Source organism: Chanos chanos, chromosome 8, assembly GCF_902362185.1.
Source record: "Chanos chanos chromosome 8, fChaCha1.1, whole genome shotgun sequence".
NCBI classification, from domain to species: Eukaryota; Metazoa; Chordata; class Actinopteri; order Gonorynchiformes; family Chanidae; genus Chanos; species Chanos chanos.
In genome coordinates, this window is record NC_044502.1 from 4,087,280 (window position 1) to 4,112,500 (window position 25,221).

Genomic DNA, 25,221 nt, shown 5'->3' on the forward strand with positions numbered 1-25,221 from the left:
CGCTCATGCGCGCCACTCAGGCCGAGCTTCGTTCCCGAACGGGTCTTTCGGGTTTGTGTCTTCCGTTCACTTGTCACATAACCGTTGGGCAGGCTCAGTGTAGGAACGTCTGATTCGTTCACGACTCATAAGTATGGGTGTTCGGGTCCCGAGTCTCCAGTTCATTTGTCACATGTCACAACTAATCATAACTTCGGGTCTTTCGTTCATTATGCACGTGGTTACAGCAGTGACGTGACCAGTGCTATTATCACTGGTAAAGAGAGGTATCTGACGTTAGCAGGTCAGCCAGAACATTGCCGTAGCTGCGTGCAATGTAACTACTGAACGGATTTTTAACTTTCTTTTCCGTTGCAGCGAATTCAAACACTACGGGTCTTCAATAACCAGGTAGGCTAAAGTGAATAGCTATCATAGAATGATGTTTTTTGTTGATCGGCGCAGCGCTCTGGTGCGGGCAAATTAACTAATCAGCCATTTCAACTGAACCAATTTGGTCCAAAAGGTTGCTTAAGAGCTTAACAAAAGTGAACTTGTGTATTATACCTTAAGTGAAGGAAACCATGTAGCTGTTAGTGTTTGAGAACCGTCTTTCTGTCATCACTCAGATGACAGCTACAGTGCCACACTAGTTCCAAGGAACGAAATGAACGAATGACTAGAAAGAAGATTCGCTCATTTTACTGAACGAGATTCAAAGATCCGAGACAGTAAAAAGATCCGAACTTCCCATCACTAGTTGTGATTGCTCTAGGTTAGCAGAGCGAGGTGTCATCACCGAGTCCACTGTGTGTACTTGGGTTACATTCTGAAGTGTTTTACTACCCTCTGGTGGCCACATCATAAATAACAGATTTTCCAAAAAGGAACACAATTGAAGTGTCCTTCCTGTGTATCCCTCAGTATCCTGTTTGCATGTGAAGAACATGCCTACTGTGTAAAGTGCAGTCTACCGTTTGCAGAGGATATTGTACTCTCTGCTCCGACAGCCACACATAAACGAACAGTTTTAATATTAGAACTGGCAGAACTTAAGAAAAACAGGTTTACACTGCCGAATAAGGATTAGATGGAAAGACGGAGCAACTTGTTGTTACGTGTTGCAACACATTATCCTAAACTTACTCCCTGATATTTTTATAATTTCTGCAGTAATGGCGAATGCACAACTTGCCTAACCTTTGTGATTTAGGTATGAGACCTGCAAACAACCATTTCAAATGCTAACCATGCTAGTCCTAACGAAGTTTTGGTAGGCCACACGTCTCCACAGCACCGTCCTTCAACACAGTGCGCTTGCGCACATATCATGACCAACGCCATCATTCGTGGAGCGCATGCGCTCTGTCTGTTTCGAGCGGTCGTATATAACCGCTCATGATCCTCCGACCCATTCCACCTTCAGCCATTTTAACAATGTTAGGAGCTGTGGGACGCTGCTGCACCGGGGCTTTGCAGGCTCTGAAGCCCGGGGTTACACCCCTGAAGGCTCTTACTGGATCTCCAGCAGCGTTATTTTCTCGTAAGTCATGCACAATTATCGATCGTTCCCGAACAGCATAGTTTTATCTCATTTTCACACGGTTTAAGGACAACGACGCTGTCATTACAGACTCAGTGAAATGGCAGCGTGCGGGGGGCACGAGAGCATGCAGGCCGTAAACTTTTGTCATTCAAAGATTCATTGACATATTTTGACATACAGTGTTTTTATACGTTGTTACATAGCGTTGAGTTGTTTGTACAGCGATCTGTGACCAGTAACCATCACTGTTTCCGATTATTTTGAAGAAAAGACAAATGACCTTTATGTGTCATGAGGAAGCAAGCTAGCTAGCTTAACTTGCTAGCATTTCAACCGTACGAAAGTTGTCTGTGCGCAGTTATTTGCACGTTGTAATAACGAAGGGCATTGAAGGTATTGTCATATACTGTTTTTCATTTATGATATTGTAGTAGGTGCATTTGATTCAATCGTAGTGTGAATTAGCCAGCGATGTCTCCCCCCCATGTCAATCTAGTGGACCAAACAACGAACTGAATAATAACGTTAAGTTTTAATCCGTCATCTTAACTGCAGTTGCTAAGGCATTTCCCTGCACTGAAGTCCTTTGGCACAGGAATTTTGAAGTTAGCGATGTTCCTGTCTCGGTTTGTGCTTGTCGAAGCGAAGTGTATTACGTATTTATCACCTTGTCATGTCCTCGGTCACCATAGCATAAGTAGGGCATACATTTGAACTTAATGATCGCACAGTGGGCATTGGTTTATTTCGGCTTTGCACTTGTTCACAGGTAGAGATTATGCAGCACCGGCCGCAGCTGCCGCCGCCGCCACCGGGCGTATCGTCGCGGTCATCGGTGCCGTCGTCGACGTTCAGTTCGATGAAGGCCTGCCCCCCATTCTCAATGCCCTGGAAGTGACCGGCCGCGACACCAGGCTAGTCCTGGAAGTCGCTCAGCATCTGGGTAAGAAAATACCACTAAAGGACATTGGACTATATCATACATAAGTTTGTGAGTACGAATGCTAATAGAATTATTCATAATTAATTTATACACAGAAAGGGTTGAAGTATCTGGACTTCTGTATAGAACTTTGGAGAGCAGAGAGCTTCTGTCAGCAGTATTATTGGATGAAGGCTCACACATTCAATTTATTTCAGATAAACTGTTAGAGATGGAGATATTATGGGCTGTTCTGTTGTATTGGCAGTATTTCTGTTGTGTTCTGCTCTAATGTTGTTGTGTTTTTTTTTTTTTGTTTTTTTTTTAAATCAACCTTAGGTGAGAACACAGTGCGTACCATTGCTATGGACGGTACCGAGGGTCTGGTGCGTGGTCAGAAGGTTCTGGACACTGGAGCCCCCATCAGAATCCCCGTGGGCCCTGAGACCCTGGGCAGGATCATGAATGTCATTGGAGAGCCAATCGACGAGAGAGGACCAATCACAACAAAACAGTGAGGGCGACCTCCAGTACCACACTAATATCTGACTATGCACGTAGCTGATACATGACTGCCTAACCAACAGACAGTTTATGGTAGCAGCTAATGCTGCAGTCTAACAAGGTTTGCATTGAACCAGCTTGGTGGCAGTTAAATGGTGTTGCTAAGAAAATGAATATAAGAGATTCAAAAGAAGCGTTATCCACTGCTGTAGTTCTAATGTGAACTTTCCAGCTCAGAGCCACTAAACTGTCAAATGTTAGAACTGACTTAAGGCTATCGACATGTAAGGCCCTTTGTGACTATAAATAGTGATATTGGGCTCTAAATAAACTTTTATTATTATTATGTACATGACGGTGACAGTTCAGTGGTACTGTGCAGATGAACGCAGAACTGACCTTTTTTTTTTACCGCCCTCATGTTTGTCCTTCAGGACTGCCCCTATCCACGCAGAAGCCCCTGAGTTCACTGACATGAGTGTGGAGCAGGAGATTCTGGTGACAGGAATCAAGGTGGTCGACCTGCTCGCCCCCTACGCCAAGGGAGGCAAGATCGGTATGGGTCGCAGATGTCTGCTTAACCGTACAATATAGGCACTTAGCAGCAAGGAGAGGCAATACCTATGTAGATTTCAACCCTCAAGCATTGTACCTGTACGAGTGATTGAAACGGAATGTTCTGTAGGAGGAACAGGAGACTGTACCGAAACAGAGCTTTTAATGGAATATTACATATAGCTCTGCTTTGTTTTGAATGAATAGTGGCAACGTTGAAAACTTTTTCCTTAAAATATCAGCTTTCATCTTAACCTTCGCACAGGTTAACACAGCAATATAATGTTTACCACACGACTTTTGATCTGTCTTTGGTCTGTGCTTAATTTCACGTTTTTTTTTTTACCTGTAGGTCTGTTCGGTGGAGCCGGTGTGGGCAAGACTGTGTTGATTATGGAGCTGATCAACAACGTGGCCAAGGCCCATGGTGGTTACTCTGTGTTTGCCGGTGTGGGTGAGAGGACCCGTGAGGGTAACGATCTCTACCATGAGATGATTGAGTCCGGTGTCATCAACCTGAAGGACAACACCTCCAAGGTAGAAATCCAGCCTCCTGGGTGTAATCCGTGTCCTTTTTTTGTAGTTTTAATTACATTCTCACTGGACATTTGAAATGTGTAAAACCTTTTACTGCACATCTCAATTTATATTGGCTTATGAATGACAGGCTGTCATCATATGTTAGAGGTTGAGATCAGGCCTTGTAAGGCTTATTTGTGTCTGGTTCTCATCAGAATGAGGTGATAAGGGGAACTCCGCATAATGGTTTACTGCGGACACTGCTGGGCTGGTGGTGTTCTGACAATTACTAATTTTAAGATCCGTCAGTAAAATGAATAACTGTACTTAGATTCCTGTGAGTTCTCAGAATATGCGGCAGTAGTATGTTTAGTGTCATGCTTGTCTGACCATAGTGGTGCTATGTCCTCCGCGTCTCTAGGTGGCGCTGGTGTACGGGCAGATGAACGAGCCCCCCGGCGCCCGTGCCCGTGTGGCTCTGACTGGACTCACCGTCGCCGAATATTTCCGTGACCAGGAAGGACAGGACGTGCTGCTCTTCATCGACAACATCTTCCGCTTCACCCAGGCTGGTTCAGAGGTCAGCCGCATAGGGTCGTGCACCCATAAGCCCCTCTGTTTTATACGTCCTGCCTTTTTAGATGCTCATGCAAATTTATTTATAATGTTCTTACATTTTAATGAAGATGAATTAAGTGTTACAGAAGACAGCTGTGTTTAATAGGTTACACAATCCATTGTTTCTGTGGCAAACAGCTCTAACCCCTCTTTCCTATTGCAACTACATTCAGGTGTCTGCCCTGCTGGGTCGTATCCCATCTGCTGTAGGATACCAGCCAACCCTGGCCACTGACATGGGTACCATGCAGGAGAGAATCACCACAACCAAGAAAGGATCCATCACCTCTGTGCAGGTACACACAGGAACTAGCTCAGTGGATATTAGAGGGTGATCATATGTGTAAGCGAAAAGGGAGTGAGACAGTCCCACACAGCTGTTAAGCTCAAATGGGAGGAGGGTATTCCACCAATGAGAACAATTCTAATCCGCGTTTCCTGTCGGACAGTGTTGACTTAACTCACATTACTGGACTTTTAGAGGCTTTCTGTCGAACAGACATGCTGTTAAATACAGTACAGTTTTGGTTAGTGTTAACTTTGGTTTTTGGATTATTATTTTTTTTTGTTGTTTTTGTTCTAAATGTGTTGTCATATCTTGCCAGGCTATCTATGTGCCCGCCGATGATTTGACTGACCCTGCCCCCGCCACCACCTTCGCCCACTTGGATGCCACCACTGTGTTGTCCCGCGCCATCGCTGAGCTGGGTATCTACCCCGCCGTGGATCCCCTGGACTCCAGCTCCCGTATCATGGACCCCAACATCGTGGGAGCTGAACACTACGACGTGGCTCGTGGTGTCCAGAAGATCCTTCAGGTGAGTGAGTGGTCTCCAGCCTCGCCGGGTTTGGTCAGCACCGTCTACAGTCCAGACGAATCCCAAGCTTTGTCCAGGGAGACATCTCGCTTTTGTAAAAGAAAAATATTAAAAAAAAGTGTATTGATTTATATTGAAAATGGGGTTGCGATACTTTTTCACATGGTGTGGCAGTCATATTGTGTCTTTGCTCTTTGTTGTTAGTTCAAGTTCTTGACTTCTGCAGTGTTTCACTGATGTATTGTCGCATCTCTGCGTCATTGCAGGATTACAAGTCTCTGCAGGATATCATTGCTATCCTGGGTATGGATGAGTTGTCTGAGGAGGACAAGCTGACTGTGGCCCGTGCCCGCAAGATCCAGAGATTCCTGTCCCAGCCTTTCCAGGTGGCCGAGGTGTTCACTGGACACTTGGGCAAACTGGTGCCCCTGAAAGACACCATCAAGGGCTTCAAGAGCATCCTGGGAGGTACGGAACAAAGAGAGAGGGGAGGGAGAGGGGGGGGGGGGGGGGGTTGGCGAGCTGGTGTGTCCTCCAAACCTCCAGCCATTCCACTCAGTTCAGTTTACTCTCAGACACAGTCTGGCTTGTTCCCTCATTCCTCAGAGTGCAGAATTTGAATAGGACACACTTGTTGAATTGCTGGACGTTCAAGAGAACCAGTTACCTTTTTGATAATGTGCTGAATCTGTGTGTATTGATCTGATGTCTGATTCTGTTTCTCAGGTGAGTACGATACCTTGCCCGAGCAGGCTTTCTACATGGTGGGCCCAATCGAGGAGGTGGTCCAGAAGGCAGAGAAACTGGCCAAGGAGCACTCGTGAGCGGGTTGTCGTTTAGGAACTATAAACGTCAGGGAGGGGTTAAAAAGAGGTGGATCAAGGGAGGAGCACTTGGTTTGTAAAACAAATGTCACATTCGACTCAAGCAAACATTGTACCATTGTGTTGTCAGTCATTCTGATGGAAAAAAAAAAGTTCTATTTAAATGTTTCCAATTAAATGAAGATGGAAATAAAGCTCTGTCTTACCATACATTGTGTGTGTCTTAGTTTTAAATTAAACAATTTTTTTTTTTTTAAGCCTTGGAACAGTTGTCTGTAGTTTCTGACTGGATCTTGCTCATGGATGTCTGATAACAACCCAGGTTATTTGAGTTTGAGTTTTAATAATGGGTCTAATGTGCTTTTTGGTTTTGAGTTGCGCCCAGAAATACATGTGGTTGAGTATTTCTATATGTAGACTGCAAGAAGGTTAATTGTTAGAGACCTATAGAATTGAGTTTCTCTCTAAACTCTTCAAAGAGATTTAAAGGTACCACATCTGGTTCACAAAAAAACAAAACACCACAAGATGCATCCATGCTGAAGGAGTGCCCTGTCCCGAAATACGTCAATGCATCAGTTCACATTAGGGATGTGCATCTCCATCACTGAGGCCAATGTGATACACATCTTGATGCATTGTGATGGGAGCGACAAACAGAAAGGAAGAATCAATATAAAATTATTGATTGCAGTTCTAAATAATAACGGCATAGCACCTCTGCTAATAATTGTATATAAATAAATCGGATTTTACCGATGCAAAGATATTAGAAACGATGCATCGCGGGTTCATCCTAAATTGTATCCAGTGCACGCATCTTTAATCGGGGGCAATCGCGTCGTGAACTTTTGCGCCGGTGCACTGATGCTAATCGGTGAATCTTACTGTCCCCAGTACACATGGGTAGTGTTGTAATGAAATGTCTGGACCAGTAGGTGGCAGTGTATCCCAGATTAAACTGTACATGTTGTAGGACAGGCTCTGCACTGTGGGTCTCGCTGCACCGTAGAGCACAAGGGGTGCTCTTGCGCGTGGAATAAACTTGTTGCGTCGCTGGACAAAATGTTCTGGTCTCTCATGCCACAACAGACACTGTTGTCTGGCATGGTTTCAGTCTCCGGTTCGGCTTTCAGTTCAAGAATAGCTTGTGCTGGAAAATTGATTCACACAAAAAACAAAACAAACAAACAAAACAGAAGAGGTCAGCCTTCTAAAGTCAAATATGTCTGCAGTAACATGAATTGCAAACAGGGTTTCAGATTAATGGCCAGTTCAGAGCAATGGGTCTGAAAGACCAGTGAGGGTGGGGGTTCTGAGGAATGCCATAGCCCACAGAGTAGCCAGCAGAATAGCATTGTGCAAGTTTCTCCCCTTGACCTTTGACACAGACTTTTACATAAGAGCACTACAGACCGACCTAGTTTTGTGTCGTGAGTCTGAAGTACACATCGCTTTTGCATACCCAACTTTTTGAGCAGTCTGTTTTTTTTTTGTTTGTTTGTTTTGTTTTGTTTTTGGCAGAAACTGCATTTAAAAGCAATGGTAAATAAAAGAAATGCAACTTACTTTACCAAATCAAAAGCTATATTCTGTCCTGTTTGACTTTGTGTGTTTTTTTTTTTTATCACTCCCTGCTGAAATATATCCTGAGAAATATTTCGTTTCAACTATTTCAAAAACCACGACAGGACAAAGTTCAGTTAAGTTACATCCAGTTAACTAAAACTTAAACTCCATATCAAACAGGTGCCAAGATATCTCACTGATGCAAATGTCAGGTCCGTTAGATCATTTTAGGGTGTGAATGACTTAATGTTGGTTTCATTTGTGGTATAAAGCACAGTTTCTGATTTTAAAAGACTGTCCTGTCTCTTTAAGATGAAACAGGGAGCAATATTTTGCCTTTGACACACATACATGTATCAGTCTTAACGGGCCAAGGTCAGACAACAATCTATCAAACACCTAAGAGATTGTCACCAGAACCTTGACCTTCACTGAAGGACGTCCATAAAGACTTAACTGATTTGTGAAATGTGAGGACTGTCTAGAGTTGGCATGCATGTCACAGCAGGCAGTAAAGTAACGTCTAGGACAGTTATACACCCAACAATATCTTCTAACCAGCAAAGTGGTACATTTGTGAGTGTAACCTCTGAATCAATAATATAGTACACAACAACAACAACAACAACAACAAAATCTATGGATACTTCAATTCCAGGGTCATCGGCTGAATTGGACAAAGAACCAAAAACAAACAAACAAAAAACCCCCAAAACAAACAGTAAAGCTGATTTTTGTGTAGCGATTTTAGGAGTTTTCTGTGAGTCTCAGCCAATGTGGGAGAATTTTAGCAATATTAAGGTTCGTTTCAGTATATGCATCAAATCTTGCACGTCTAAAATGGTTTCCCAGCATGACTTCTGGATATGAAATTTAACACAGTAAACTGCGTGTGTGTGTGTGTGTGTTTTTTTTGCCCATGCAACACAGACCCCACTCCCCACTTTGAGTGTCAACATATTGAGAACAGGGCTTAGCTGGTCAAAAATAATTTCACTTTTTTCAATCCTACCATTAGTTACCCTCTTCCCCCCAACCCACCACACACACACACACCCTCATAAAAAAGGCAACACCCCCCCCCCCCCAAAAAAACAAAAACAAATTCAAAAAACCAAACCAAACCAAAAATCAAAACCTGGCCCTGTTCATGGATTTCTCATGCAGAGAGTGAACTGTGTTTTAACCCAGAGGAGGCAGTTTCTAAAGGCAGTAAGGTGATTTTAAAAGCACTATGTAAAAAACACAAAGGATACAATTTTTTCCCCCCCTTTTATATCAAAGGGACTTCTTTATATTCACAACGTGTATGTACATAAAGAGCCTTTGTGCAGACATGCAGAGTGAATCAAAAGGCAGTGAATACAAACAAGATCAAACAATTAACACCAATTAGCTGCACTGACACCTTCAGTCACACACTTCCACCAACATACTGCATACACACTCACACACACACACACACACACACACACACACACACACACACACACACTTTCTCTACATAAAGTATATATGAACGTTGATAACATTAATTAAAATGCAATAAACAACCCATAGAGTTTCCTGATGGTACGTTTGAGCCTGTGTTGCCTAGGCAACCATTTTGGCAGGTTTGACGCTGTCCTTAAGCAGCATGTAGTCAGACAGCCAGGCAGGGGCGTAGGAGAGAGGGAGCCAGAATAATTTGGCGTCCCAGCCAGGGGAGTAACGGCTCCGGGGGTGTACGGCGGCGACCGCGTGCTCCATGCAGCTCACCACCTTCATCAGGTCAGCATCAGGCATGTTGGAGAACTTCTCCTTCATCAGCACCTCCACTGCACACAGGCACGCGCACGCACAAAGACGCGCACACACACACACACACACACACGCACACACAGAAACACACGCACGTGCACACACACACACACACACAGAAACACACGCACGTGTACACACACACACATACACAGAGAAGAGAAGATGTATTTAATTTTACTGAGCTCATATGTTTGAGTATATTTTGACTCTTGGACGTAGCAGGTAACTGTAAATGGCGTGTGTACCTTTGTCCAGGTAATCGTGGCCGTAGTCGTCCCTGGTTTCCTGTGGTAATCTTTCCCACAGCATTTTCACGTTACGTAGCAGAATCTGGGTGTCGGTCACACTAGTCTTAAAGAAGCCTGGCTCGATACACAGAACTTTCACCCCAAAGGGCTTCATGCTGAGCCTGAAACAGGATGGCAATAAACTAATGCATTCACACATGCAGTCCATTAAAAGAAAACATAAAAAAAACAAACTTCCGTTTCTGAGACAAACTGTGGATAAAGTCCACACGCTCGTGTGCCGTTCAAAATGAAGAAGTTGCGAGCGATGCTTCGTCAGACGAGTTACCTGAGGGTGTCGTTGAATGACTCCACGCCGTATTTGGAGACGCAGTAGGGTCCCCCGAAAGGACTGATTCTTCCGCACACGCTGGCTACGTTCACGATACGACCCCTGGCCTTCTTAATGAGCGGGAGGACGCTGAGGGTCACGCCTATAACTCCCTCTAGGTTGACCTCCAGCATGGACGTGTAGTCCTGAAGGTTCAGCCAATCGCAGGGAGCCGAGGGGATGGACACGCCCGCGTTATTGACCACTCCCCACAGACCTGAGGAACATGGGAGAGCTGTTAAGGGTGCCGCTTATTTGTGTTTGTGTCATTTTGTCCCTCACTGCAAAATATTCACGTCACAACTGGGTGCAACCAAGAAAATCGGCATTTTTAAAAATGCCCATGCTATTTATGCACGATGCAATGCGTTCAGATAAACAGCGAACAAGCCAAGACTTTTTTGAGAACATTACAACATTGTAACACATTCATAAACACTTAGGTCAGTGAAACACATCTGACCTAAGGTGAAACACTACACCTTAGCAGCAATCATTCAGTTGATAATGATTCTGTGTTACATCTATTGTTGTGACAACAGGTATTCTGTACTTTTGGTTCGGCCCATCACGACGGTTTGTTAAAGGGGAGGTTCACTTTTTGACATATGGGCTCAGTATGACCTTTCCCCTGACTTCATGCAGTTTTTTGATAAGACACAAAACCATTTCCACCCTAAAATGCACACAAAACTCCATCAATTTACAAGCCATCAATTTACAAGCCGGCGGAACTTTCCGAGTGATTTTTATAGCCCTCGGATTCATTTTCACACCTGTGAGACGAAATGACATCTCTGCTCTTTAAGACAAGTGTTCTCACAGAGTTATTACTCCGCAAACGTTGCGCTCTGATACACCGACGATCTGTCAACATTCTCAGCAACCGTTTACTGGTGTACTGCATTTCTAAAATTGACAATTTAATGGCAATGAACCAGTAGTCAAAACAAACTCTTATCAATAAGTGTGAATGTCTTCCTAGGTACCGCACTGTTTTTACCTTTGCGGTGGCTGACCACACGTACCTTTCTCTCCCACTTTCTCCTTGATGAACGCGGCCACCTTGTCAATGCTCTGGCTGCTCCTCACGTCCAGGTGGACGGTGGTCACTCGGTCGGAGCAAGCTTTCTTCAGGTCCTCCTCGCCCTTTTCCGTGTAGCATCCCGCTATCACGCGGAAACCCTTCTTGTCCAGGTGGCGGGCTAGCAGGTTCCCGAATCCCGTATCGCAGCCGGTGATGTAGACGTACTTGTTACCGCGGTCTGGAACTCTTTCGAGTTCCTTGAACCAGCGGTACGCATAGTACACAACCACCAGGCCTAGCAGGTAGAGCCACATCACTACACAAAACAAAACAGAAAAGACAGCTGGTTAGTTAGTGAAGTAAAACTAAAGGGCTTGTTTCTAAAGATTCTGGGTCTTAGGTGTTACATAATGCCAACATAATCTCCTGGTGCAGTGTTTGTCTACTTTGGTCATGAAGGACCATAGTTCTTCACATGTTAGGTCTCTCTCTGCTCTAATACACTGTCCTCAGCTAAAAGATTTGATAATTAGCTGGCGAGTTCAATCAGGTACATGAGAACAGAGAGGTATCTAAATTTTGTTATGCAGTGGAAAACGCTGCCCTTGATGGGCATAGACTCTTTCAACAGTATAGAGGGACTTACTGTTCTTTTCGTGCACTTCATAGTCATATGTTATGGAAACTTGGTATCCTGTTAGGAATGACCAACTTAAAGAAAAGATCGAGTTTCTGTCTCTAATTAAACGATAATTTATTATTTTTTTACTCATTAACTCCACTGCATCGTTGATCTTAACCGTGGGGGGAAAGTCAACAAATCCACGGTTTTTCAAAGTATTCGACGATCTGGCTGACCTCAATTAATGTCACCAGTCGGGTCAACTGTCAGTGAACTTACTTAAAAAAAAAACGAGCGTAACCGCCCCTATGAGCAGTTCGCCCTCCACACCGTGCATAAAGGTTTAGGCTCTCCGCAGTGGATGCCAAAGAGTTGGGCTTTTTACCCATTCACAGAAACCGTTCAAGTGGTATCATAGTATCTGATAAAAACTACCTCAATGGTAATACAAAGCGGACACCAGGTCAGGTTTAAAATTCCGTGATAACTCTTGGTAAAGCATTCAGCTGAAGACGGGATGACCGAATAGTTTACTCAGTAAAAGCAATTGTCAATCAGTTGAGCGACAAAGTTGAAGGACAGGTTGTGAGTGAAGAAAGCGCAATCTGTCTACACTTCGGTGAAATGTAATCTTATTTCAAAGAGCGAAGGACATCTTGTGTTATCAGTCACTTATAACATCGACAGGCGGAAATAATCACGCCCCTGGAAAAACAAAATCCAGTCTTCCATAGTGAGAATGCTGAGGTGCGTACGCGATCAAGCTTTTGCATGACAGTCACAAAGAGATTATTTCGGCCAAGAAAAACTTTGGGCGCGCAAAGCGAGCAGAGTATTGAGAGAATTCTCTCTCGTGGCAATACTCAAGTTTCTGAGAACAATGCGGACCGCGCGAACAAAGCAGCCACCAGCATTCCCAAACAAACAAACAAACAAATAAATAAATAAATAAATAAGGGACAGTCTAAAAAGCTTAACGTGAAAAACGCTTAACGCGTTTTAAAGTACCAAATATAAGAGGTTGACACTCAAAACTGCTCACATTCGCAGCTATTACATTGTACTAAATATATCCAAAAGCTTGAGAACGTTCTCAGAAGGGGAAATATTTTAAATATTGATTATGCGTTTTCTTTGCGCATAGCCTATATAGTGGAATCCGCTTCACTAGCGAAAACATAGGCTACCTAAAATGATAAGTAGAGACTCAAAATCTTCCAAGATTATAGCTGTCCTTCAGCACCAACTATATCCAGCAGCTTCAGAACGTAGTCGGTAGGGAAATATTTTAAATATTGATTAGACGGTTTCTCTGCGCATAAAAACGCAAGCGTTGATATATTGCGTGTTAACGTTAAACGGATGTGGCCAGATAAAACGCTTAATGAGTATGTAAAGTATTTCCTTTCTATCTACATTCTCAAGCTTTTGGATATGAATAGTGCTGAAGGACAGCTATAATCTTGGAAGATTTTGAGTCTCTACTTATCATGTTAGGTAGCCTATGTTTTCGTCCCTTAAGCGGATATGGGCAAGGAAAACGCATAACCAATATTTAAAATACTTCTCTTCTGACTACGTTCTCAGGCGGATATATCAGATATATTTAGTACTATGGAATAGCTATAGATGTGAAAAGTTTGCTGTGTCTAACCGTCATATTTGGTATTTAACAAGGCATAGAGCGTTTTTCACGTTAAGCGTTTTAGACTGTCCCGTCAGTAAAGGTAAATTAAGCAAAAACAAAACAAAAGGTAATTATATTTATCATGTTATACACGGATTATATAGCCTACTGATACTGAAAAGCATGCACTTCACTCTCTGAAATTAAATTGTTGAAGTATTGCGATACCACAGTTTGACTACAATCGTGGTTCGGACTACGGGGGGGGGGCGGTCTGACCCCCCTAATTAAGACTTGGATCCCCCTAAAAGAGGTAAAAAACAACAGTTGGCGGGGGGGGTCGAAACATTTATATATCCTATGCTATATAGCCCTGGAGAAAAAGAACTAACCTTAACCCTAACCCTAACCCAGACTGTCATGGTATAATTCGCACTCTGACTACAACGACAAAGTTCAAACCTTGGCCAAAGCCACTGAATATGATGGTGAGCTACAGCTTCATGACATGCGTGATAATGCAGAAAAAATGCTCTCAAGACTTATTTATTGGTTTATTTTACGTTGTCTGCACGAGAGATATGATTTCGAACTTCCATCAAGTTGGCTGCCTGTTGTGATTTGTTTGCATACAATTAATTCCGTAACATATTCCAGTCAACCGTCATAACCTAATTCACCCATTTGGTTTTATTCTTTCAATGGTGCGCAAAAAAGCCGAACAGTTTAAAGCTTCGTGCAAATGAAAAGGAAATCAACGAACTCGAAGTTCTGACATTTTAGCGTTTAAGTTTCGATTACCAAAACAGTTGTGATGCACATTTTAATAATGAAGACAAGAGACTACTTTACCTGCAACTTCTTCTGCGGACGGGCAGGAAGACAGTTGAAAAAACTGAATCGGGCAACCTCTATATCTGAGTCACATGAACACATTTCACCAATCCGAAGCCAGGACGTTAAAATCTACTAGGGAAAGGGTATTAGCGTTTGCTCTAACAAGAGTTAAGGGTAATGGTGGGCAGTTCGATTCATTTTAGTGAACCGAATCTTTCGAACAGTTCGAGAAACGGAGTTTTTTCCCCCAGGTTTTCAAGTTTTGATTCTTTCGCACATCCGGTGCGTTTCCTCACTCATTTCTTTAGCTTACTGCTCTGCTGAAGCTTTGAGTTGGATGCAAAAGGCCGTGGACAAATCTAATGCTGATAAACCAATTACTCAAACTTTCCGTAAATTCAATAAAGCTATTTATTTCTTCTTTGCTAATGTTACCTTTATATTTAAATTCCAAAATGGTAAAATAAATCAATGTATGGATAAACGTGCACAGCCCAAAACACTTCACTTTAACATCATACAATTGCGTGCATGTCCCTAAAACTATTTATTTATTTATTTCGAACATTATTCATTAGCTACACAAAAGGTGCTATTTTGTCACACAAAAGCAAGCCTGCGTGTCTTTGAGCCTTACTTCTTTCCAATGATCTGTTACCCAGGTCTTGTGGGATACTGGAGTGTAGCCTATCCACTGAATCGACAGAACAACCGAGAACATGACTTCAAACTTCGCATGTCTTAGAGCAGACTCATCTACTGCATTGAACCGTCGGACTCGAACTTTCGAACCCGGGTTTTCGAACTCGAGCTGTCCGAATTCGAACTCGAGCTTTCGAACTCGGTTTTTTTCGAGTTGAGACACTACAGAAGTTTAACTAAATTCAGATCCTTTTGTTTGTAATATAAAGATTAAAATGAATTACTTCTCTGGGGTAAATGTAAACACTTGTCAATTTTGTAAGATACTTAGTCTGTTTTCTTAAGAGGCTGACTATGACCTATTTTTATGGGCACATTAGTCCACACTTTCTTGCTCTTTGTTGATTGTTATTAGCCCGTCGCTTTACGACTATAGAACGACAGAACAACAACAACAACAACAACAACAAAAAACCACAACAACAAAACAAACAAACAAACAACAACAACAAAAACGATTCAATTGAATCAATTGTGCTAGTGAGCCGATACGAACGACTCACTAAAAAGAGTCGTTCAAAAAGAACGAATCGTTCGCGAACTGCACACTACTAAGGTACTGATAATTTTCACACAGATATTGCTGTTGGCGCCATATATAGTGAATAGGTCCTGCTACTGAAATCGATAAAACAACGACAAATAGCCTGAATGACTAATTATCATCGAACAAGGATTAGGAAAAATTGAATATTGTTCTATAATATAAATAAAAAATAGCTAAAACAAATAGAATGAAAATACGCTCTCTGAACGATTAGTCTTAATCAAGACTTTGAAAACAAAGCCTCCGCGCGACATTTTATCTTGTGTTTAATTAAAGTTCGCATTCACTTCAACTTGGTTTTGCATTGTTTTACTCTTCGTTATGTAACCGTGGTATTTCCCAAGCCAACTACCGAGGGTTTGCAGCACTGTGCGTTTTTTCAATTCTTATACTTCCGTCAAAACTCATCAACTAATTATAAAGTCCCTTGGGGCTGAAGTAGATTGTAATCGGGGTAGCGATAAAGCCTAAAATATGCCGAGGTGGAATGGCCAGGGGAGTGTTAGGAAAACTGACTGAAAGGTGCCATAAAAAAGTCGGGATACGGGCTTGCTGGTCGTGCCGCTAGATGGCAGTAGAGCTCTGGAACAGTAAAGATTTTACTTTGAAACGCGGCACAAAAAATATATAGACCGAGTTGCCCATGTATAGGAATCTGTTAAATTGAAGTTTTGACCTTAATTGACTTTAGCTCTCCTTTGTTTAAAAAATTAAAAGACAATCAGTTCAATTACTAACTAACTGAACAATTTTACATTCCATTCGAATAAGTGCGAGACGTTATTATTCAGCAACTGTCATCGTTCAATTATGCGTTTATGTGACGTTTTAATTTAGATAGCATGCCTCTCTTCACTCTCTTCTCTGTCCAGTGTCTTAAAACATATAACAGTCTAACAAGAAAATTTCAGTCATCAGTGTGTGAAGTAGACCCATAGATTTTGAGGTAGAGGACCTGCAGAATGTTAACCCCAGTGCAAGCGTGCCTGTGTATTTGTACTTTTTTCTTTTGACAAAGTTAATGATTACATTGAATCTGTTTGCCTATTTTGGTCCCAGGCTGCATTGTTTTGTTGAGAGAACCTTTCACACGTGGTCGTGCGCATGCTGGGGTGTCTCTGTACACTACAGCTGCAGCGCAGGCTTATTCCTGTGTAGGACGTTCTCAAAAGTGAGGAGGTCTTCGGAGGGCTGAAATCGCAAAAAACCTTAGAGCACGAAACAAATAAATACTAGGCTATTAATACAGAAACTTCCACAAAGACAAACACACAAAAAACTGAAATAAGATGCAGCGATAAAACAGTTGGCAACATAAGTCTAAAGCAGATGCTTATAAAATAGACAAATAAAATAATTCATAAAAGTCTAAAAGAATTGTAATTAATGACTGCCAGACTGTCTATAGTACAGTGCACATGAGCTTGAGTGTCTGAGGGAGAGGGCTGTTTCAGCATTTTTCTCTGTCACCCTGTTTACATAACGCATGCCAGTAAGCAAGAAGGTTGCACTGTACAAACAGACATTCAGACGAAATCTGTTAAGGTCCAACATCATAATAAGCTCATGAGAAGAAGACTGATCTTCTTTATCTTCTTATTGGAAGAATTGCTTTGTCAGTTTTGGGTAGTCTATCAATAAGCCAGTTAGAAAAAAAAGTGCATTGCAGTGCAGATGACTTGAGATTATGGCTAAGAAAGGTTAGGTCTGTTTAGTATTACTGAAGCAAAAAAATAGTTTTAGTCACAGTGTTAATGAAATGAAATGTAAAATTGTGATCGCAATCTGAAATGATTGCACAATTCTTCTGCTGAAGCGCAGTCTTTTGAGCCAGATGAATAGATTTGTTTGCAATGTTTCTCTTGCTTCTCTTGAGTCATTAAAGAACACTTAAGCATTTTCATTGGTTGGAGATCTTCTCACCCACTTCCCAAGGCAAAGCAGATGTCTGATCATACAAGCACCCTCAGACACATTGATACAGTAACCCAGCTGTCAGCACCACACTGACCGATCAGCTTATAATCAGAGGATACATGCAGTAAGAGAGAAGCAAAAAATTAAAGTGGACCAAGAATAGATCCTTGTGGAACTTCACACTGGCAATAATACATTTATTTAATTCATTTATGGTTACCAGCCATATGTCCACAGAATTGTTTTGAAGTAATATAAGTATGAAAATATAAAATTGTACTGAAAGAGCCCGCCAGGTTTTGTGATGATGATATGCTGTTTTGTGGGAGGTGGAGATGGTGGAGGTGGGGTGGCGGGTGTTCAGGACCTGAAACCAGAAGCGTAAGGACAGGTACCTTGTTACCGTCAGTACTAAATCTCAGCTCATCAGCAGCTTGTTACTCAGCAGTCTTTGGTGTTTGAGTTAAAGCAGGATTTTTGAGTTGTTTTTGTTGTTGTTTTTTTTTTTTGGTACAGTGTCATTTTTGTACCCTTCATTTAATTCGTTAAATTCATTAATTCATTAAAGAGAACAAGAATTTTATAGTAATTTACTTGTGTTTCGACGAAGTAACCTAAATATAATCATCTAATCATTTTATGATTAATATCTGTATAAAAAAAAAAGCATAACATTCCAACACTTGATTGGATGATGTTTTGTGAGTTGTAACAATCATGTTACATCCTGGTTTATGACAGATGTCATAGTGTTATTATGACATTATGGAATTTTGTGGCGCCTTTGAGTTGGCTTTGCATGGCCATGGTAAGGGTGAGAGCTCCGATAAGCCCGGAATATTCCGTGCGCGTCTGTGATATTTTGTCGCCTCCCTTGACGGAGTGTCGGAAGAGCACCCTGAAAATGCCACTGTATTTAAGGGAACTTCAAAAACTGTGCAGAATGAGCTGCTGGATTGTATGTTGTCCGTTGAAGGGAACACATCACCAAAGAAGCCCCGAGCTGTGATTCGCCCCATAGTCGCAACTGCTCAGCTTGTGCAGAGCTACTCTGACGATAACATTTTTATCACAAGCCTCCACTGGTCCAGCGTCATTAGAGTTAGAAGCAACATGTAATCATAAGTATCACTGCCCATGCTGCACGGTCACATCAGGGGTTAGAGAGGTTCTGTGTAAAAAAAAAGAAAAGAAACGAAAAACCCCCCCCCCAAAAAAACCAAAAAGCGGGGTGTTTGTGGTGTAAGAGCAGGTCCCCGCAGGGCAGACCAGAAACACAGCGAGGGTAATAACCTGTGGGGCTTTCACCCCCCCCCCCCCCTCGGGCAAGAGTTCTTTGAATTTCAGAAGAATATCCACAAACCTGCCTCTGCGCCATGTGTCTGATGACCGGGATGATTGTGAAAGAGACATTTTTTGAGCATAAAGACTTATTATTCCCAAAGATGGTGTGCCCTTCATATTTCCTCATTAGATAATATGCACCGAATATATATACATAACCAACGTTTTTATTTCTTGATATTACTGTTCTCTCCTGGATTACTTTGTATGTGTCTGCTGACTGAGAACCAGTTTTATTTGGGAAGTCAATTTTGAAATTATGCATGAAATCATAATGATGAACATCCAAGCTAAGTAATAACACTGAAGACTGTTTTCCAAATCAATCTGTGTGTACCACTTACTGGTAATATAAATAATATGGATATTTTACATCTTTAAGACAAAAAAATAAATCCATGCTTTTTTGACAGTAATCATAATTATTATACATAATACATCATAACATGGTACTGGTTACTCTTAACAGGTTCAGGACAAGCCACGAAAGAAGACTATTCCACCTAAAGGAGTAAAAGTCACATGCATCTTTTGAGGCTGTTCTTAGATCATTTATCAGGGAAAATTTACCACTGGAGTGTCATTGGATTACACCATGTCCCTTCTTTTTGAGTGGTAGTGCTTTGTTTCTGTTCAGTTTGGTGTGAATGGTGAGGAACTGTATCTATATAGTACATCCACTAAGGTCTCTACATGTCAAGGGCAGATGAGACAACACATGTCATTTAGGTTAGAAAAACGTTCATAGAAATTGTGTAGTACTGTATTAAATATAAAGACAAAGGTGTGCACTGACATGTGTTTTTCTAACAGTAATTTTCTACTGGAAATGTTTGGTCAAAGGGATTCACTTTGCGAAGTAACATCCACTTGAAGAAAGCACGGTCTTGAACAGTGATGATGATGATGATGATGATGATGATGATGATGATGATTTGAAAGCATCAAATCACATGCAGTAGTAATGGAAAGTGAAGGGGTTCAGATTATGTAATATCTGCCAGTGTGTGAGTGAGACACTCTACAGTTCATTCATCCAACAGCAGCTGTAGTCTGGCAGAGAACAGGTGACACGTCTGTGAATCATTAACAAAAGAATATTTTACAGATAGGATTTCTCACACGGTTCTCAATCTTATTTCCCCAATTCCACTGGGAAATACACACACACACACACACACACACACACACATTCAATACAATAAATCTCATGCTCAAATTCAACTGCTAATACTAGTCCTGCCAGGTAGTTTCACAGTTTGATGGTGGGGAGAGTTGTGACCATACAGCTGTGAACTGAAGAAGTTGAAGAGACATATAACAACAACAACAACAACAACAACAACAACAATAATAATAATAATAATAATAATAATAATAATAATAATAATAATAAAAACGGATCATACCTCCCTGTCAGTAGATTGAGCTGGACCAAATCAAATGTGTTGTGGTTATAATACTTCTAAAAAATCTGGTGTGTAAATCTTATTGACCTCAGTAAAAATGAACTGCAGAATCTTCATTCCATGATAATCCAGTTTATCAGCATCTAATTTCAAATTTCTCTCTAAAATCTAGCATCTAATTTTCACTTAGGCACATTCACACACACGCATTCACACACACACACACGCACACACACACACACACACACACACACACACACACACACACACAAACTTGCTTTACATGTGCATGAGTTTAAATGTCTGTATTGATTTTAGGGTGGAATGTCACACTCTATCTTTGCATAGCTGGGCCGTTGACCTCATATGCCACCAGAGACCTGCCGGACACTTACCCCTCTGAAAGCAGGCAGGCTGACCGCAGGGTCCAATATCAGCACACGTGGAGTAAGCACACACACACTCACACACGCAAAGCTTTCAAACAACACGCTCACTACCTGACCGGTCATTCCTCGGCTTTGGACCCGCAGGGGCCTGAACGCTTCGTCTCAGACACTTAACCGTTTCCACAGGACACGTTTTGAATTGTTTCATTTTTGGAGGAATTTACAGGGAAACAGCCGAAAAGCGGTCTTCGGTCACAGTCAAACTCTGACATCGTTAAGCGAAATTTGGATGCTTGAATAAAAGTTCTGCCCTTTCTGGATAGAATCCAAGAAACGTCCACGCCAGCGCTTAAAAAGCCCACGGTAAGGAGTTCGTGGCCTTGATGTGTGTGTTTTACCTGAACCAATTAAAACCGATCTGCAATTTGATCTTTTCTTTGCCTGTACATGTCTGTTCACTTGCAAATGATGGACATCTAAGGACAGGTCTACACGAGCTAACACACAATGCCAGGGTCAGTGAGACTTAAAAGCATCAAGAAAATTGGACAGGATAACAACGGATATCAGTTCTCTGATGAGGGTGAGTGTCTCTTAAAACTGCAGTGACTTTACTGTCGTCACTTGGTAAATAAGCTAAAACCCACGAAATAAATAAAACATAACTGATCAGTTGATTCTCTATTCCAGAAACAAATGGTGTCTATATGTAAGTATACTTCTCTTAAACTTTATTCTGTTGTGAATTTCTTAAATTATGACCCCCCTGAGCAACACACATTTAACATTTTGTGGGGGGTTTATTGTGTGTGTGTGTGTGTGTGTATGTGTGTGTGTTGGGGGTGTGTGTCTTAAAACAGGACAATGACATCAAGCACGAATGACAAGTAAGTGATCATGTTCTTTTGCGTTTTCACGATCATTTCACCAACGAACGTTTCATGTAAAACATTCCTGATCTCTTAAAACATTCCTGATCTCTTAAAAAAAAACAGGTCTAAAAAGGACAAAAAAGAGGAGGCTGCCATCCGGATCGGCTTCTTTCAACTGGTAATGTCCTCCCATCCAGAGCCCCGAAAATAGCTGTCAGGGGGATGAATGGACTGGGAGTCAAAGAGAAAGCTGTTTATGATTCGCACATTTGATTAATAGGTGTTAATGGAATTAATCTTTTGAATCAGCAAACGATCTTTCAAAACCAGTCTAACACAGCAGATTTTCTGAGCATGTAAACTGTCCGTTTTAATTGATGAGGGGCTTTCAATGATAAAGTGGTTTCACAATTAATTCATACTAATGCATGCCTAATGGAATTCCAGTCCATAAATAATGCTCACTGCCCGCCACAAATACACCGCGTGAGAAATACCAGTTTGTTTGGATAGCATGGATGTAACACAAGAACATTATTACTGTTATTGTGACATAAAACTGTAGCAAGATGTACAATATGATTATAAATTTTGGTTAGAGTAGATGTCTCGAATAGGTTTCAAATGTTCTGAAACCTGTAAGGGCTTGCATTCTGTTACCATACGATATATACGTAACAGGTGTTTACCTACTGGTTAATGCACGCACTATACCAGCGCAACACAGATACCTGTTTATGTATAGATGTTAGAAGTCTAACGTCAACTTCTCATTTCCGAATACTAAAGATGGTCTTTAGATCATATACCAGAAATTGCACACCACCTACACATCCTTGAAACTAGGCTGCATGATCGTTACTTGAAAGAATACAAATTTCATGTCTTGTCTTTTTTCCTAAATAAACTACTTTAGTTTTTATAGTCTGATATCAATTCAGTAAAAAGGATGATATGCCATGAGGCAATGTTAGGACCGCTAAGTTAATAAGTAAATATGGAGTTAAACAGGCGTAATTGCAGTTCGTTTCTTTACAGGCAGAACATGCCGCTCTAGAGAGCACATATGAACATAGACTAATACCTAAAATGGGGTACACAGGTAATACCTTGAGCGAGCTAACGACCGCTTCCCCAGCTTTGGATGGTTCTCTGACTTTGTGACTTCACAACGTTGTTTCACACAGTTCCGCTTCGCCAGCTGCCGGGAGATCTGGATGATGATCGTCGGAAGTGTGTGCGCGGTGCTTCACGGGTCGGCGCAGCCGTTGATGTTGCTGGTGTTCGGGATGCTTACGGACACGTTCATTGAGTACGATATTGAACTGAACGAGCTGCAGGACCCGAACAAGCACTGCGTGAATAACACTATCCGCTTTAAAAACCTGACAGATGAGGAAAACGATGATCTGAACATGACACGAGTTTGTGGGTGAGGAAAGAAAAAATATGTCTTGCCTCTGGATTTCGTTTGAATAGTTTTTGCCCCCATTTTTTTTTTAAATTTAAATGAACTATAATACAAACAACAACTTAAAAAATTAGCTTCTGTTAAACCATGGGCAGCATGTATACTGGTATTTTCTTTTTCAGGGGTTTTGTCATATCTCTGGGCTGACTTTGTAATTACACCATTTTTTTTTAATTTATCAAACAGTACTTTGGGCATCAAAAGTAGTTGTCTGAATTCCCTGAGATGATGTCTTTTCTTTTAGGATTCTGGACATTGAATATGAGATGACCAACTTTGCATACTACTACGTTGGTATTGGAGCTGCCGTCTGTTTTCTCGGGTACTGCCAAGTAAGTGAATGTAACATTAACACAAAATGACTGAGGATTCGCAGTCACTGTAATGTACAGTGTAGCACTGAGTGAGTTTATATGTCTTTCTGGTCGTCAATTCTTTGTCTCTTTGACATTGCTCAGATTTCTCTATGGGTGACCGCGGCGGCGCGTCAGATCCAGATTATCCGCATGTTGTATTTTAGAAAAGTTATGAGAATGGAGATCGGCTGGTTCGACTGCACATCTGTTGGCGAACTGAACACTCGCATGTCCGAGTAAGTGACAAGTGCCGCCCCCCGCTCGCGCACACACACACACACAGACGCACGCGCGCGCGCGCGGGCACACACACACAAACACACACACCATAAAAAGCTGTGAAAACTGAAAAACGCTCACCATAATCCCAAACTTTTCCGAACAAGCATTTCTTCCGTTTTCTGCATGCCGCAGTGACATCAACAAAATAAACGACGCCATCGCGGATCAGGTGAGCATTTTCATCCAGCGATTCACGACGTTTGTTTGCGGCTTTCTCATGGGCTTCGTCAAAGGATGGAAACTCACGCTGGTCATCATCGCAGTGTCCCCTCTGATCGGTGTGGGAGCTGCCCTTATGGCTCTGGTGAGATTTTAAAATCCACAAAACAAAAGTTTGAACGAGTGATTTTGTGCTCTGATTTCTTAGAGATGCTGTATTTCCATCTCTAAATTTACAGTTCACCTTGCAGCCCATATAAATTACACAAATAATACTTAAGCTCCGTCACTTGACACACCACATAGATCAAGGCAATAACCACAGCACTGTTAGTAAAAAAACAAGCATTTATTCACCCTATCGTTCACATAAATCAGGATAACGGTAAAGTAAATTGGACTGAATGAGCTTTAGATGTACTGTGTTACTTTGTAGAGTGTTGAACTGCATCTCAATCGCTCTTGTTTGTTTTGGCTTTATCGCAGTTTGTGGCTAAGTTGACGGGCCAGGAGCTCCAGGCGTACGCTAAGGCGGGCGCGGTGGCCGACGAGGTCCTGTCCTCCATCCGAACGGTGGCGGCTTTTGGTGGAGAGAAGAAAGAAGTGGAGAGGTGACGTGTCTTTTCCTCTGAAACAACCGTCATTATTTGAGAGTTATGCTAATGTGTGTTAGTACTTTCCCGACACTGCTCCTGATGGATATGCATCACTACACGTTATAACACACCTGCTCTAACACACCTGACTGAACCCACCGGCTACTTATAAAAGCCTTGATTAGCTGAAACACGATGTTAGAACAGAGAGAAATCTTAAACGTGTTAGTCTTCAGGATTGAGAAATGTTGAGTTAAGGCGTGCTAGTGTACGTTCAAACGGACATGATAACCAGAGTTTATTATGAGAGAGTGCAGTAGACAATGTTCAGTCCTGGGTCGTCTCCGGTGATTTGGTTAATCTTTGGGAAGAGGACAACTCCAACCATCTAAACTACCCAGCCATACAACAGCTAAACCTCTTATTAACACGCAAAGGTTTGGAAAGTCCTGGGTGACCTGTGAGAGAGGATATGGAAATTTCAAGTTGCCATTATTTTCAAAATTTCAACAGATGCAAACTTAAGTAGTTGTGTGAACTAATTCTGACTATTGTTACTAGATTTCCTTTTCTTATTGTTTAACACCACTATTGAAAAGGCTTAACTGTAAACTAATATTGATACTCAACTAATATCCCTACAGTTAACTGACTAATATCTGTCCCCTCCTCTCTCTCTCTCTCTCTCTCTCTCTCTCTCTCTCTCTCTCTCTCTCTCTCTCTCTCTCTCTCTCTCTCTCCTCTCACTCTCTCTCTCTCTCACTCTCACTCTCTCTCTCTCTCTCTCTC

General features: G+C 41.9%; 3 protein-coding genes across 6 annotated transcripts in view; 2 read left to right on the plus strand and 1 right to left on the minus strand.

Annotated features, from left to right (window-relative positions):
- The first annotated feature begins 1,403 nt into the window (after window positions 1-1,403).
- atp5f1b (ATP synthase F1 subunit beta) lies at window positions 1,404-6,495 on the plus strand. Its single transcript, XM_030781104.1, has 10 exons — window positions 1,404-1,522; window positions 2,295-2,468; window positions 2,787-2,961; window positions 3,386-3,507; window positions 3,859-4,043; window positions 4,447-4,605; window positions 4,817-4,939; window positions 5,249-5,461; window positions 5,728-5,929; window positions 6,188-6,495. The coding sequence occupies exons 1-10, from the start codon at window positions 1,417-1,419 to the stop codon at window positions 6,283-6,285; spliced, it is 1,557 nt and encodes a 518-aa protein (XP_030636964.1). The 5' UTR covers window positions 1,404-1,416; the 3' UTR covers window positions 6,286-6,495.
- Window positions 6,496-9,324: 2,829 nt separating this feature from the next.
- LOC115818139 (retinol dehydrogenase 7) lies at window positions 9,325-14,451 on the minus strand. The gene is made up of 5 exons (XM_030781426.1): window positions 14,404-14,451; window positions 11,304-11,618; window positions 10,234-10,492; window positions 9,903-10,066; window positions 9,325-9,671 (listed from the first exon to the last, which is right to left on the minus strand). Exons 2-5 carry the CDS (start codon window positions 11,614-11,616, stop codon window positions 9,448-9,450), a joined length of 960 nt encoding a protein of 319 aa, XP_030637286.1. The 5' UTR covers window positions 11,617-11,618; window positions 14,404-14,451; the 3' UTR covers window positions 9,325-9,447.
- A 6,374-nt stretch (window positions 14,452-20,825) lies between these two features.
- abcb11b (ATP-binding cassette, sub-family B (MDR/TAP), member 11b) overlaps window positions 20,826-25,221 on the plus strand; it is an 18,527-nt gene continuing 14,131 nt past the window's right edge. For 3 of the 4 annotated variants that reach the window (XR_004025536.1, XM_030781463.1, XM_030781465.1), the window contains exons 1-9: window positions 21,087-21,279; window positions 21,387-21,405; window positions 21,557-21,583; window positions 21,692-21,746; window positions 22,756-23,000; window positions 23,284-23,371; window positions 23,498-23,631; window positions 23,810-23,981; window positions 24,323-24,447. Coding sequence is in view for 3 of the 4 variants with exons in the window: in XM_030781463.1 (XP_030637323.1) it covers window positions 21,204-21,279; window positions 21,387-21,405; window positions 21,557-21,583; window positions 21,692-21,746; window positions 22,756-23,000; window positions 23,284-23,371; window positions 23,498-23,631; window positions 23,810-23,981; window positions 24,323-24,447 (941 nt within the window). In the remaining variant the exon portion in view is untranslated. Of the gene's footprint in view, window positions 21,060-21,086; window positions 21,280-21,386; window positions 21,406-21,556; window positions 21,584-21,691; window positions 21,747-22,755; window positions 23,001-23,283; window positions 23,372-23,497; window positions 23,632-23,809; window positions 23,982-24,322; window positions 24,448-25,221 lie in introns of those variants that run through there. The other variant, XM_030781464.1, reaches the window with a different exon arrangement.